The 15,045-nt window shown below is 38.6% G+C and overlaps 1 protein-coding gene across 4 annotated transcripts in view; it reads left to right on the top strand.

The window, feature by feature from the left end:
- The window catches only part of ncoa1 (nuclear receptor coactivator 1), a 59,868-nt gene that overhangs the window by 15,165 nt on the left and 29,658 nt on the right, over positions 1-15,045 (top strand). The window contains exons 2-3 of one of the 4 annotated variants that reach the window (XM_074614718.1): positions 3,885-4,119; positions 13,495-13,542. In XM_074614718.1, the coding sequence (XP_074470819.1) occupies positions 13,497-13,542 (46 nt within the window). In that variant the 5' untranslated portion in view covers positions 3,885-4,119; positions 13,495-13,496. Of the gene's footprint in view, positions 1-3,884; positions 4,120-9,836; positions 11,251-13,476; positions 13,543-15,045 lie in introns of those variants that run through there. The other 3 variants (XM_074614719.1, XM_074614721.1, XM_074614720.1) reach the window with 3 other exon arrangements.

Raw genomic sequence — 15,045 nt, 5'->3', positions numbered from 1 at the left:
TAGTGTAAGGTGGTCATAAAGCTTAGTCCAAGCTGTCTTAAATCAGTCTTTTCCTCGTCTTGACGTTCCGATAAAATCAAAGTTTAATATTATCGTAAGTTCAATGACGCGAACATTGTCAACAACCAATAGGCACGCTGTCTCCAGCACCAAACAAGAAGCAGCAAGCGGGTTAAAAAGTAAACAGGGAGAAACTGGTGGAGTTGTGGAGTGAACATGTCCTCCCATTTGCAACACGATAGAGTGGAGAGGGAAAAAAAAGGGGACAGAAATTGCTGCAGCTCTCAAAATCCCCAGTGAATAAGCTATATGCTATAGCTAGCTAGCTAACCACTCTCCCGAACGGTACTACTTGCAAGGTAATGTTATCTACGGGAATGTTTGCTATTAGCCTATGAGCTAACCGTACGTTTCAGCTGAAGATTGCTGGCTTCAATCATAGAAATCTGTACTCTCTCTCTCTCTTTTTCTCATATATACACACATGTGCGTGTGTCGATTTAAGTCAGTAATCTTCAGCTGAAACGTACAGTTAGCTCGTTGGTTAATAACAAACATTCCAGTAGCTAACGTTGCAAGTGCCCCATTCAGGACAGTGGTGAGCTAGCTAGCTAGCTAGCTATACTAACTCACCGGGTATTTTGAAGGCTGCAGCAATTTCTGTCCACTTCTTTCACAACAGTTTTTCTTCTTGTAAATTTCCACCAGGAGCAGGATGTGACATCATCTCAAAAGGAATCTAGCTGCAGTCTAGGGGTAAATAGTGACCCTGCAAGATCCCCAGTCTTTGCAAAATATTATAGTCCTTGTGACTAAAAACTCTGACTTTAGACACATTGTCTTTAGATAATAGAGGGCGTCAGACTTTGGTCTTTTAGAAGTCTTTTCAAAGTCTCCTATTAAAAATATTGCCTCAATTTCTTCCCTCCCAGTTTTACTAAAACTATTTACCATGGCCAAAGACTGTCAGCAAACCAAATGCAATGCTCCTCCTTGAGGCAGTTCTTCCATACAGATGTTAAACAGGTGAAAGTCAAGGCTCCATGATGTTCCACTGCTGCAGCTCTTTTTTTAGATACTTACTTTCAGTAAATGATGACAAGTATATAAAATGCAGTGGTTTGAATAAAGGGATGATCTTCCTCCTGAATGTGTGTTGGTCAGTCACAAAGCAACAATCAACAACTGCTCAGTCTGGTTTTCTTACGGGTGTGTATGTTGGCGTTGTTTCATTGTTATGTAAGAAGGTGTGAGACCAGAAATGTGTTGAGAATGCTGTAACGCGATGACACTGCAAAGTGCTATTAGATAGTAAAAAAGACCAGACCTCCAAAATTTGGACTCACTCATTGACCTTCTTCTGGCTTATAACGTGTGCTTGTATAAGCCGACTGACCTTTCCACATCTGCACCATTTGTCACGCAGTCCGTCCTTGTACTTATTTACAAGCATTGATAGATGAGGCATAAAGACTGTCGCGCTGTTCCAAAACAAGCCGGTGTCAGCTGGGCTACCGAAGCCCAGACTGTGGCTGGACCAAACTCGGTGAAGGACAGATGGAGCTTCCTCTGAAACTTAAAGAAGTCAAGGACTGTGTGAAGTGCAGGCTGTGTCGTCTTTGATAAAATTGTATTTGTATTATTAACAGGAAATGGTTTGTGAGTTATTTGAAGTACAAACTTGGTAAGTTGGCTTCCTTGTTCCAAATGCATCACCTTGGAACGGGAACAAGTGTCTTTACTGGCAGGAAATTTGATAAGATCCCTTTAATATGTCCGCGCCATAAACTGTATATACAGATGGACGACGCCTCTCCACTTCCCCCCACTGTACAAAAGTGAAGCCAAAATATCCTGGATATGGGAAAAATGAACACTTTTACAAACATCAGCGTGATAAAAACTACCTAAAATGACAGAAACCCTCTTTGGGAAAAATGTATTGGACGTGTACTTTGACTTTTTAATTTGGCCCATGTCCCATCCGCTAACATGGAGGAGGCAGGACTTATGAGCTATACTGCAGCCAGCCACTAAGGGGCGATCCAAATGTTTTGGCTTCACTTTTGGGGAGCTGTCATGTGGTCCATCTTTATATATAGTCTATTGTCAGCACCTTCAAAGGCAAAGATTTGTTACATTTAAGAAAGGTTGCTTGAGCAGTGTTGACGGTGAAGAAAAGGTCAAGGTAAAGTACAGGTGTCCACTATTAGGCCAATTTCCAGATGTATATTCAGAAAACACATGTTGGCAGGGTCTGGTCAGTTGACTCATTCACATCTGGATTGAGTACCATCCTTATCATCCTTATCTGATACTTGTGAAGGGAAGAGTTTTATCTATTATCTTTGATTTATTAAAGGAATACTTCACCCACAAAATGATCATTTGTATATCAATTATTCACCCTGTGTTACCTTGAATTCTTGAAGTAAACTTTTCTCTCATGCCTCCACGGTAAACAAAGAATCATAAAATGGAGAAAAGTCTTGATGAATTGAAGTTTAACAACAGCAAAACAATATCAAAACATCCGTTTACAAACTCTCACAACTCGTGCAGTTTAATCCAAGTCTCATTTATCCAGTCGTATGCTCAGTACTTCCCAAACAAAAGCAGCTTCACTAAAACCTTACTATTTAAACCACTTCCCATAAACAGTCTCATGCTTGCTCAGACGAGCTACACGTCCGTGCAAGTCTGAAGTGTTTTATATATTATTTATTATATAGTAAAAAGAGTTCTTACATAGTTTTGCTGTTGTTAAATGCGGCTGCCAGTTATTCAATTGAGTAGTGAATTTGACTAACGCATCAATGAAAGGGACAGACTCGGCGCTCTGTTGTGTGTTCTCGGTGAGTGTTTGTTGACGAGGTGTTATCATGATGAGAGGTGAAGCCCCGGAAGTTGACAGAACAGTGTGTAGATTTGACTGTTCAGTCTGTCCCTACCTTCTGGGAGGCTAGCTAGCCAGCTGTCTGTGGATATCGGGCTGATGTCTTGTCAGGAAACACAAACATCAGCAGCACATGAATCAGTGTGGAGACTTTTCTGGTACTGATTATTAAAGTGGATGTCTGTGCTCTTCTTAGTTGAAGCATCTTGCACTGACAGTCTAAAGCTATGTGGGATAACATACATGTATTTTTGAATATGAGAAAACGCTGACAGCCTGCAGGTGGTGTAGAACTTTATTATTACAGTCCTAAAAAATATGATGTTCCAGTCATGCTTTAGTTTTTTGCAGGAAAGAAATCTATTAAAATTGTGAATTGACCTTAAGCAAGGGGTTTTTATTATTTTGCCATATTGCCTATCAAGTCAGGGTTCAGATGTCTCCTCCCTTAATATAATCTTTGATATTCAAATTTGTTCCCATATTTGTAAATACGGTGAATTTTTTACGGTCACTTAAAGAAGTATTTCACTACTGGAAAGATGGTCTTTTCATAAAACTGAGCTGTCTATGCAGAAGAAAGGCGCAAATATTGTTGAAATTGGTGTTAGGTGACCAGAGACAACAGAGAGAAATGGCTGTGGTACTATTCCCTTTTGATCAAAAGGTAGAAAACCTACAACAACAACCAGAATGCTCTGGGCTCATTGCACCGCCATTCTTCGCCAGCTGGCGGTGCTTGACTCTCGGCTGTGGCGGTCTCTTCCTCCATACGCTGCAATTTCTGCACTGTATTCTGGCTCATATACGTAGCCCTGAATGTCCAATTCCAGCATTACACTATTACCCAGGGCCATCAAAAGTTGGCAGACCTTTGTTGGCAAATAACAGCAGGGGACCTTTGGGTGCTGGAAAAATCTACTGCATCGCACACTAACATTGTTCTGTTTCTTAATCTCAATCTCTTTTCTCTGTTCTCGGTCCTCAGTCAGAGGCCAGCAGGCTTCTCCCTGCACCTGGGATGGTGCCATGTGACAGAGCGGCCGTGGAGCCATAACCCCAACACCACCACTGCTCCATCATCTCGTCTCCAAGCTGTTAACCCACCACTGATCCCAACATCCCCTCCCAGTCTCCCCTACCTCCCTTTATCTCTGCTCTGAGCCCTGGACAAGGCCGACCACAGCCAACCACATGACTCACCCACTGGAGCCCTAGATCAAGTGAGTAAAGTATGGCTGCAATATGTTTCACTTTTAATGAAGCCACAGGTGAATAATATCAGGGCTGCCGCTCACAGCCTAGTGTGTATTTTGGGTCCTGGTCTTTTTATTATTCAACTCTGATTCTCACTGAATATTATTATTATGAATATTATTATCTTCAATATTTAATATTCAGAGAAGTAAAACAAGACAACAGGAGCTGGTTAAATTTGCTGTATTGAGCTGAAAACACGTGCACCGTGTGCCTGGATGGGTTTCAGGCTTGTTTCATAATGTTACTAATAGGGCTGCAACTAACGATTATTCTGATCTATTATTCTGTCTGTTTTGATTAATCGTCTACAAATGGTAGATAACGTCATCAAATGTATTGTTTTTTAAGATCAACAATCCAAAACCCCCAAAATATTCAATTTTCATTGAAATAAAAGAAAGAAGAGCAGTAAATCCTCACATTTCAGAGGTTTGAACCAGAGAATATTTGGTATTTTTCCGTGACAAATGAGTCCATTATCAAAGTTGATGAAGATTAATTTGCTGTCGATCAACTAATCAGTTGATTGCTTAATTGTTTCAGCAGCAGTTGTTAATAGCTAGCCCTAGACATCCATCACTATATTATAATATCTATCTAGTATACACTGGTAGAAAGTATCCAGATCTCTGCACTTTTTCCGCATTTTATTGTATTTGAAATGACTTTTCTGCCCTCAGTCTTTGCAAATATTTCCATAATGAGTTATCTGAAATGAAGCTTGTTTGAGGTGAAGATGAATGAATTTAAAACAGACTAGTAGCAAGTAAACAAGTGTGAGTAGTGCCACGAAATGTCAGTGCCATCATAGTTGAATTTAGAGTTGTTTTCTGATACCAGTATTGTAAATACCTCCGATATAGCCTAAATGCTGGTTCGGGTATCGGCGTGTAATGGGCTGGCTCTCAAAAATATCGTGATATTTGATTTTCTCCATATCACCTAGCCCTAGCGAGTACTTGAGTCTAAGCACCGATCCAATATCACGTTGTCATATCATTTATCAGCTGATTTATGCTACACAGGCACAACGACAACACGTGTCACTCAACACATCTTTCTTGAGAGATGAGAAAGAAGTGAGATAGCTCACTACTTCCATCATCAGCTCCTACAAAAAACGATCGCTGCATCCAAAATTGATGATGGAAGTAGTTAACGAGTGAGTCATCTCACTTCTTTTCTCATCTCTGTTGAGTTGCACATGCACAGTACCAATCGGGCAGGTGCTAGCGGAGAGTGCAACGTTTGCCAGGGCTACACTAGATAATAACATTTTCGTGCATTCATTCTCTGTATGTATTTGTTCATGTTTTACAAAGGGTTTAACATGAGCCAGGCCGTACAACAATGATAGTAATCATATCACATCCATTCAGTGTTAGTAGTATAGAGCTGTTATAATAATGATATGGATATTTTAGTTTTTAACACACTGGTATCAGATTGGTACTCTGTATTGGCCGATTCGCAAGTTCAGGTATCGGAAAAGAAAAAATAATGTCAGAACATCTCTATTTGAAAGGGCATAATAACTGTTCAGTTGTATTCATTTAAAGGGTGTAAAAGCAGTGTGAGTATTGCATTTGAAAAGACTATTTATATTGACTTTTTGTGTTTTACTGTTGGACATTATTTTATGTGTTTTGCAGAGCAGAAGTGTCTGAAGCAAAAGATTTACAGTGGACAAATATGAAAAACCTTTGAACACTAGCTATTGTCACAATACAAAAACTATGAAAAAAAGACCCTGGGTGAAAATAATTGGAAGTAAGAAAGGTTTTTCATTCAGTACCGCATAATTGGCTGAATTTTAAACTGCCTCATCAAAGACTTAATAGTCTGGCAATTTAATTTTGAAGAGGGCCAGTTAGTTCAGGCTAAATTGATAGTTAAGAGAGATAGAGAGAAGAAGGATAATACCTCGCTCTCTCGTTGGCCTTTATGCGTTATTCCTCTGTGCTGTGCACTCAGCCCCAAACCGGCTGCATGGCTCTGATCATCCCAGCATGTCTGACTCGCCCCCCCCCCCTGCAGCGTTTCACGAGTTCAGATGAGGACACACGCACACCCACGATCACACTTTAAATTACACAGAGACCAGTGGAGTTCAATAAATGATGAATGTTCATGTGGAATTATCAGTCTGGCAGAGAACGTGTTTGAGATTGAAAATGCTCTGTGAAAAATGAGGTGAGCAATGACACACACAGGCACAGGGGAAGGCAGATATGTCTTTCTAAACGGATGATTTCATACACTCATGTTATTTTAAAAAAAAAAATAGTCATCATTTTACTGATGTATTTATAAATATGGGTTTAGAAGTTACATTTTTCTGTGTCCAGAAGACAGATGAGGGACATTTCCCAATATTTATATTTTTACACTTGGGTTATACATAATTTGAATAATTATATTTTCCTTGTAGATCTCAGTTTTCTGCTCCCATTGTCTCACTGATGAGATAAGTGACGATGGGCAGCAGTCCACTGACTGTAACTCACCACCACACAATGTATTCTATACACTAAGGAGTCTGGCTAAGTGTAGTAGTGTGTGTGGAGCTGTGTGCAGTCCAAGGTTATTTCTTACTCTTGGTAAACATCCTGGATCTGGGTGTACACAGATGGTGGGAAACAATGGAGTGGAACTTGACAGGGTTTTCAGTTGAGAAGCAGGGACTCTTAAAGGACCACACCGGAGTTTTTGCTTGATTACAAATCACGTATATGTACGTTACCCTTGACCATTGCTATCCGTAGTGTTTTCATGCCAGTGTATGTAGCATTTAGGAGGATCTATTGACAGAAATATAATATGAATAAGTATGTTTTCTTTGGTATATAATAACCTGAAAATAAGAATATTTGTGTTTTTGTTAGCTTAGAATGAGCAGTTTATATAAACTCTGCTGTTAGAGGCCTTGTCAGAGTCGGAGGTAATCCATTACGGAGAAGATTGAGCAGAAAAGATTTGTCAGTTGACAAAAAACAGATCAGGAAAAATTTTGATAATTAATTAATAATCTCTCAAAAGCAAAAATGCAAAAAAGAAAATGCCTTTGCCTTACATTATAGACAATTTAATATCTTTTGGTTTTAGATTGTTTGTCGGACTACAAAAGCAATTTGAAGACGTCGACTCAGGCTTTTGGGAATTGTCAAGGGTATTTTTCATATTTTTCTGACTTTTTATAGAACAAACAATCAATTAATTGATAAGATAATCAGCACATAAATGGATAATTTATACAACAGCTAGTTGCAGCCCTGATTGTGATGGTAATTTTTCACTATTTTTTGATCAGACAGAGGGATTAATCAAGAATTGAACAGATTAATTGATAATGAAAGTGTTTGTTGCAGCCACTAACTATGTTTGTTTTTCTCTTTGCCATGGTAATTGCTTGCAGACTTTCAAACCAGTCCGGTTTGTCTATTAATACTCAACAATAACATAGACATGTTAGGTGAGGCAGATGTAGAACCATTGAGGTAATTGACAGCGGTTTGACATACTGTCAATGTGAGTGATGTGAGAGCATTTCCAAGGTGGACTTTGTGGTTGGTCAAATAGTTTTATAACTGGTTTGTTTTGTTGGTTGTTGTTTGTTTGGTAGTGTAGCTGGCAAGATCAGACTTTAGGAGCAACCTTTCTGCATACAGCAGCGTGGGATGTTGTTGCAGCAGCATTGTGCATGAAGGTGGCACAGCAGTGAAACTCTGCATATGTTGGTTCAGATTGAGAAAAACATTGTTGTCCTTCATAAGGCAATTTGTCTTTGATGTGGCTCACGGGAAAAAACACACACAGTGAGCACATGGTTGCACCTGTAGGTTCTAGTAGTGTAGGTAGTGTTTTTTTCCTCCCTCTGGTAAAATACACAGAAGTGGAAAATGTAACCCCATCTCTGCTGTCCTGATTTCTAGGACTACAAGAAACGATGTGAAAGCAGCTAAATAATTTATAACTGAGGCTGCATTTTAACTTAAAGCGACAGTTCGGGTGTTTTGAAGTGGGGTTGTATGAGGTACTCATCCACAGTCAGTGTATAAACCTACAGTAGATGACGGTCGGCACGCCCCACGTTTGGAGAGGCAGCAAACCAATGTACTGCTGTGTGACACCTAAAAGAAAGGCTCACTTAAAAAAATTATAACAGTTTAAGTGTACGGTATATTTAGAATATTTTCACTGCTTTACCTCGCCCTTTACAGGGGAACTGAAGCCATTATATCCATCTACTGTATGCTCTCGCCAAAGACACCAGACTCATTGAAAAAAAACGAATTTTACCTCGCAGAACACGGGAGTTGCTGGTTTACCACTGCATCCGTCAGTTTGTTTGTTTGTGTGACTTTGATGAATCCAAACTAACCAAAGACACACAATAGCACTAACCGATCGAGGCAACGGTCGACCAGCAACTCCCATGTTCAATCGTGGCTTTGATGAGAGCATAGATAACGGTTTCAGTTCCTCGTTGGAAACAGACTGTATAGCTGTCTCACAGCAAGGTAAACCGGCAAAAATATTCTATATATAGCGTACACTTTAACTGATATTGATTTTTATAGGTGTCTAAAATCCATTTTGCTGCTGCCCCCGTCCACAGCAGTACATTGCTTTGCTCCAGTGCTGGTACTCCTGTCTGTTTCTCCAAACTGGGGGCGTGCCGACCGTCATCTACTGTAGGTAATACACCGACTATGGATAAGTACCTCATACAACCCCAATTCAAAACACCCGAACTGTCCCTTTAAGTTGTAAACCCTGTTTACTATTGAAACACTAGCCAAAACAGAGAAAGCTTAATACATACAGACAGTCAGATATTTTATTTTAGTAAGTAATATCGCAGCAGTGTCTAAAATGAAGCAAATTAAATCTGTGTAAAAGTGAAGGTCATGACATTTGTTTCAATGTCAGATTGCAAATGATCTGCTATAGACAATATTTGAATAAAAAAATGTTAAAACAATTATTGCTGACTTTTAGATTTATGGAGAAACATTAATGATTTAAGCAATGCAAGTAGATAGGCGCATCAATGTTCATTGTAAGACTAATGTTCATTGATTGAATTATGAGTAAACTGACCCTAACTCTGACCTCATGTGGAAGCCACATGCATACAGATTCCCACCATAGAAGAAATCTCCTCAGCAGGACCGGACAGCTGCTGCTATCTAGACTGTAGTGAAGCTGCACACTTACAATCGTGATAATTTGCCCTTGGCTTCCGTGATGTCACCTATCCATATGTTAATGCTCTGTTTCACACGTATGAATATAATCCAGGAGTCAGTGGGTGCACCTTAGCTGTAAACATTCTTCCTGGTCATGTCCTATATTCAGGAGGGTGGGCCTTAGCAACAGTGACTGAGCAGCTTCTCATGGGCCGTACCAAGTCAGTGCAGCAGAGAGGGGTGGTCCCGCTGTGTGCATGAGCAGTGTTGTGATCTCATTTGGAAAATAATAGTTGTTTTGCCTTTGTTAAAATTATAATATTTGCAAGCACAACATTCAATATCAATTTAAATTCCCGTATGAAATGGGGGTGAAACGGCAGCCAAACTGTAAATACAATCAATCTTAATCAATAGAAAACATTATGTAACACATTCCACCGCAGAAGACAACAAGGAAGTTACTCACAAATTAAGAAAAATAAACCTCTCAGGTGACAGTGAGTCCAAAGTAAACATTTAATTATAGTTTCCTTTTTGATATATTTTTTATAAATGTTGATGAATGATGCTGTAGTAATATACTGTATCAACCTTTAGCTGTTTATTTACACGGTGGATACTTCACACTCGATGGTTTCACGACATTCCTGGAAAAATATGAAATATTTCTTCGCTATATTTAAGAGCGAAAAAGTTGTGAAAATTTATAAAATCTCTGGAGAAATCAAGGACTTTTTTTGGGACATCTTACTTAACAATTTTTACAGTTTTAGTGTCCCTCGGGACCAAGATATAAACTCTGAGAAGTGGAAATCCTCTAGGAAACATATTGCAGTAGGGCTGCAACAAACGATTTATTTCATTGTCGATTAATCTGTTGATTATTTTCTCGATTAATCGATTGGTTGTTTTGGTCTATAAAATGTCGATCAATGTTTACCAAAGCCCAAGATGACGTCCTCAAATGTCTTGTTTTGTCCGCAACTCAAAGATATTCAGTTTACTGTCATAGAGGAGTAAAGAAACCAGAAAATATTCATATTTAAGAAGCTGGAATCAGAGAATTTCTTTTCTCAAAAAATTACTCAAACCAATTAATTGATTATCAAAGTAGTTGGCAATTAATTTAATAGTTGACAACTAATCGATTCATCTTGAATAATCCAAACTCACGGGTTTTCTACTGGTCATGATATTCCTGAAAAAATATGAAATTTTTAGCGCCATAATGAAGAGCAAGAAAGTCGTGAAAATTTATAAAATCTCTGGAGAAGTCGAGTACTTTTTTGGGACCTTTTACTTAACAATTTGAACAGTTTTAGTGTCCATCAGGACCAATATATGAACTCTGATGAGTGGAAATCATCTAGGAAACATATTGCACATTAATCCCAGGATGTCCTAAATGATATGGGTTATTAAAGAAGTGGAAGTTTGTATGTATATTACGTCGACTAATACGGATAATTAATGTTAGTTTGTGTCATTCTTGCTCTTTTTTTCCCTCCCTCTCCTGGTAATTCTCATCCTTTACTCCCTACTCTCTACCTGATGGTCTCTTCCTCACTCCTCTCCTTGCGAGCCATACATTGCCACTGTTGAGAGTGTGTGTATGCACGTGTGTATGTCAGTGTAGCTCGTGGAATGAGAAACTGAAGGAGGAGGAACCTCTGAGAGAAAAAAAGACAAACCTAAAGACATTGAGACGGCAGGCGGTTGTTATGGAGAGCCCGTGGAGGCATTGGGCTGTGTTTCTCAGCGGTCTGGCTCCGCTGCGCTGTCGCTGCTGCTTTTTCTTCTTCCTCTTTGGCGACTGAAGGATCGATCCTCTGGCGTACGTCACACAGAGAAGGGGGAGTGAGGTCAGAGGGTGCATGAGGCTGACCTGGTGGTCTACAGGTGTGTGGATTAGACTGTTGTTTTGCTCAGGCTGGTGTGTGTGTGTGTGTGTGTGTGTGTGTGTGTGTGTGTGTGTGAAGGTGTGACTGAACCTATGCTCACAGTGCAGCTGTGACAGTTCTAATTAGTCACATGTGACATTAATAACCAGACGTTATAATAAGGGCAAGCTGTGAAAGCTGTCATCTGTCTTTGAAATACTGCTGTGGGTTACATACGCATCTTTTGAACAGTCATTCAAAAGGTCAGTTAAGGGCGTCAATTTAGCAGCAGAGACTGTTTATTAAGCTTCATGTGTTGGTATACTACATGGTGTATGTATAGATTAGGGCTGTCAATTGGTTAAACTATTTAATCAGGATTAATCGCATGATTGTCTATAGTTAATTGCAATGAATCGCAAATTAATCACAAATTTTTTTATCTGTTCAAAATGTACATTAAAGGGAGATTTATCAAGAATTTAGTACTCTTATCAACATGAGTGGACAAATATGCTTGCTTTATGTAAATGTATGTATATATTTATTATTAGAATTCAATTAACATCACAAAACAATGACAAATATTGTCCAGAAACCCTCACAGGTACTGCATTTAGCATAAAGAAATATGCTCACATGGCAAACTGCAGCCCAACAGGCAACAACAGCTGTCAGTGTGTCAGTGTGCTGACTTGACTATGACTTGCCCCAAACTCCATGTTATTATCATAAAGTGGGCATGTCTGTAAAGGGGAGACTCGTGGGAACCCATAGAACCAATTTTCATTCACATATCTTGAGGTCAGAGGTCAAGGGACCCCTTTGAAAATGGCCATGGCAGTTTTTCCTCAACAAAATTCAGCGTAAGTTTGGAGCGTTATTTAACCTCCTTTGTGACAAGCTAGTATGTCATGCTTGGTACCAATGGATTCATTAGGTTTTATAGTTTCATCTTGACTCTAGCTTTAAAACTAAGCCCACTCACACTTCCGAAAGATTGATTGCGTTATTGGGTTACAGAAATTAGTGGCGTTAAAACGATTTTGCATTAACGTGTTATCGCGTTAAATTTGACAGCCCTAGTAACTACTTCATTTCATAACTCCTGCAGAGTGTTTGTTGTTTTACTTTGTTAATATATCCCAAAGCCACATTTGTGTTTTACATTTATATTTATTTCATGTGAAGCTCCAATGTTGTGAAACATTAGCTCACCGCAGCGAAAGAATGGAGCAGAACAGAAAACAGCAGGGCCCCTCGCTGTGACAGCATTGTGTGAGAGACGGCAGGCAGATGGTAACAAATACAGTACGCCGAATTATTCACTAGAGTGAGTGAATGTAGCTGGAAGCATGAACACATTACCTTTTGACCCTGAGGGTTCACGTCTTGTTTTTGTTTTCGGCAGCTCTTTATCACAGTCCAGAGACGAGCAAAGTTAGGTCAGTGAAATCCGACACGTCAACACCTTCAACCCATGACATTAACCCTTTGTGTACAGTAGATTTGCAGTATATGGTGAAACAGTACATTAAAAACTAAGTAAATATTTGAGCCTTGAGCCTTTTGAGCCTTACTCACCTTTACCTTTTATTGAGGCACTTCTTAGAGACTGCTTCAAGATAACAACTGAGATATGATTCAGCAGGAGTGTAAACAGTCTTGACGACGGGTAATAATACAGTGTTAGCTGCGCCAATTAAATAATCTTTTCTGTTGTTCAGGATTTTGAGGCGTGAATCCATTTATATAACAAGGAAACACAACTACAGCCACAGACAAAAGTTTTGAGGCATTGATTGAATGAGATCTCATGAGAGAAGGAGAGCAGACAAAGGCAGCGGTATAAAAGAATATCAATAATATAGTTGACACTATATTATTGATTGGAGAGAAAATATATGTATGTTAGACAGATGTTGCAAGCAAACTATGCAGACAAATGTAACTCTTTTTTTTCCCTTTATTTATTTATTGTACAAATGACAAATACGAAGTATAAATCTGTGTTCCAAATTTGCGTTTTTTTGGTGAAAGAGAAATAAAACAACGCCTTCCTCTAACCCCCACCCAACCCAAACTCTCAGAATGAGACAAAGAAGTTAAGACGCATACAAAAAAATTACATAAAATGAAGTACAAATATAACTCTTAAGTTATAAAGTTGAACAAAGGCCTTATTTGCACTTTTTTATTTAGTTTTAATTTTATTTAATATTATTTTTTCCATGTTGCTTTAAAGGAATACTTCACCGTGGAGGCATGAGAGAAACACAAAGTTTTCTTCAAGAATTCAAGGTAGCACATGGTGAGTAATTGATATACAAATAATCATATTTTGGGTGAAGTATTCCTTTAAATCGCCACAATGAAGTGAGGACCAAATTTAAGTTTATGTTCTCTTACTCTCTCTCTCTCCAGTGTACTCTCTGTATAGGAACCAAAGTAAAGTATAAAATGAAATTCCTGTACCAAGGCATTGTCGCAACGCTTTGTGATTTTCCTGCTGGTGAAGTAGATTGTACACAGGTTCAAATGGAGTTGGAGTCTAATGGAGACAGAGAAAAATAGCTAATTTCAGTGTAATGTTAGTGCAACTTTAGCTGCTGTTACGTCAAGGACTGAGGAGACAGACCGTGAATGTATTAAGACAATCAAGCAATGAGTGGCTATTTCCACAGACTGCTTACTGATGTAATTGCTCAATATGGTAGGAGTAAAGATTACACATCTTTGAGAAACAGATGCATTTACATCTTTTCGACATCTGGCTAGAGTGCTCGAACAAGCTTGTTAGATGCATTTCCAGAGATCAGACACATGAAGTGATTAATGTAAGTGTAAATGGGGTGAAAGGGCAGCCGAACTGTTGCATCACTGTAAATGCAATCAATCTTAATCAATATTTTTACTGGAAACCATTATGTAACACATTCCACAGCAGGATACAACAAAGATGTTCCTCACAAATTAGATTTTTATATTTGCACGCATAGAAAATAAAATCTGTCAGGTGACAATAAGTCCAAAATAAACATTTAATAATAGTTTCCTTTTTGATATCTTTTTTTTCTTTTATACATTTTTATATTGATACTGTAGTGATATACTGTAGTGTGTTATATTAAGAGGCAACCTGCTCATGTATGTTCTGCCTTTTTCTAGTATGACATTGTTGTGATATGGAAGCAAAGAAAAGAAAAGGAAGAAAAAGGAAAGCCAAGAAATACGATGATGGCTGATGATAGCTTGTTGTGCTGCACGACCTCACACGCTTCAGTCAGCCTCATTGCTTATAGGAAAATGGATTGTTCGGCATGTTTTCACAGCTAGTGCATGTTCACGTGTTTGACTTTAAAAATAAAATATAGTGTCAGAGTGCAGCAGTTGGTGTTGCCTGGTATGTCATGAAATATAACTACTGTATGTTATTTTCTCTTCCATCAATAAACTCTACCTGTGTTGACTTATTGCCAAAAATATACAGGCATAACTTAGATTAGTCAACATCATAAATGAACAACATTATGATAAGGTCACTCTGTTTACAACTGCTGTCGCTTTACATTAGAGCTGAAAAGATTAGTCCAAGGACAAAAGTCAATTGCCACCCCCCCCACCCCCCCTCAGTAAAAATGGCAAAATACATAAACAAATAAAACATTTTTTTTACTATTTTATAAAATTGTATGAACCAAATGATTACTCCATTAATCATGAAAATAATTAAAAGATTATTTATTATATTTATTTATGTTCATTCATTTTGGACAAGCCCCCATTTGACTGGGACAAGAACAGGAGACACACG

The sequence above is a fragment of the Sebastes fasciatus genome, chromosome 18, assembly GCF_043250625.1.
Source record: "Sebastes fasciatus isolate fSebFas1 chromosome 18, fSebFas1.pri, whole genome shotgun sequence".
Classification (NCBI taxonomy): Eukaryota; Metazoa; Chordata; class Actinopteri; order Perciformes; family Sebastidae; genus Sebastes; species Sebastes fasciatus.
This window is presented reverse-complemented; position numbering and strand designations above follow the sequence as displayed.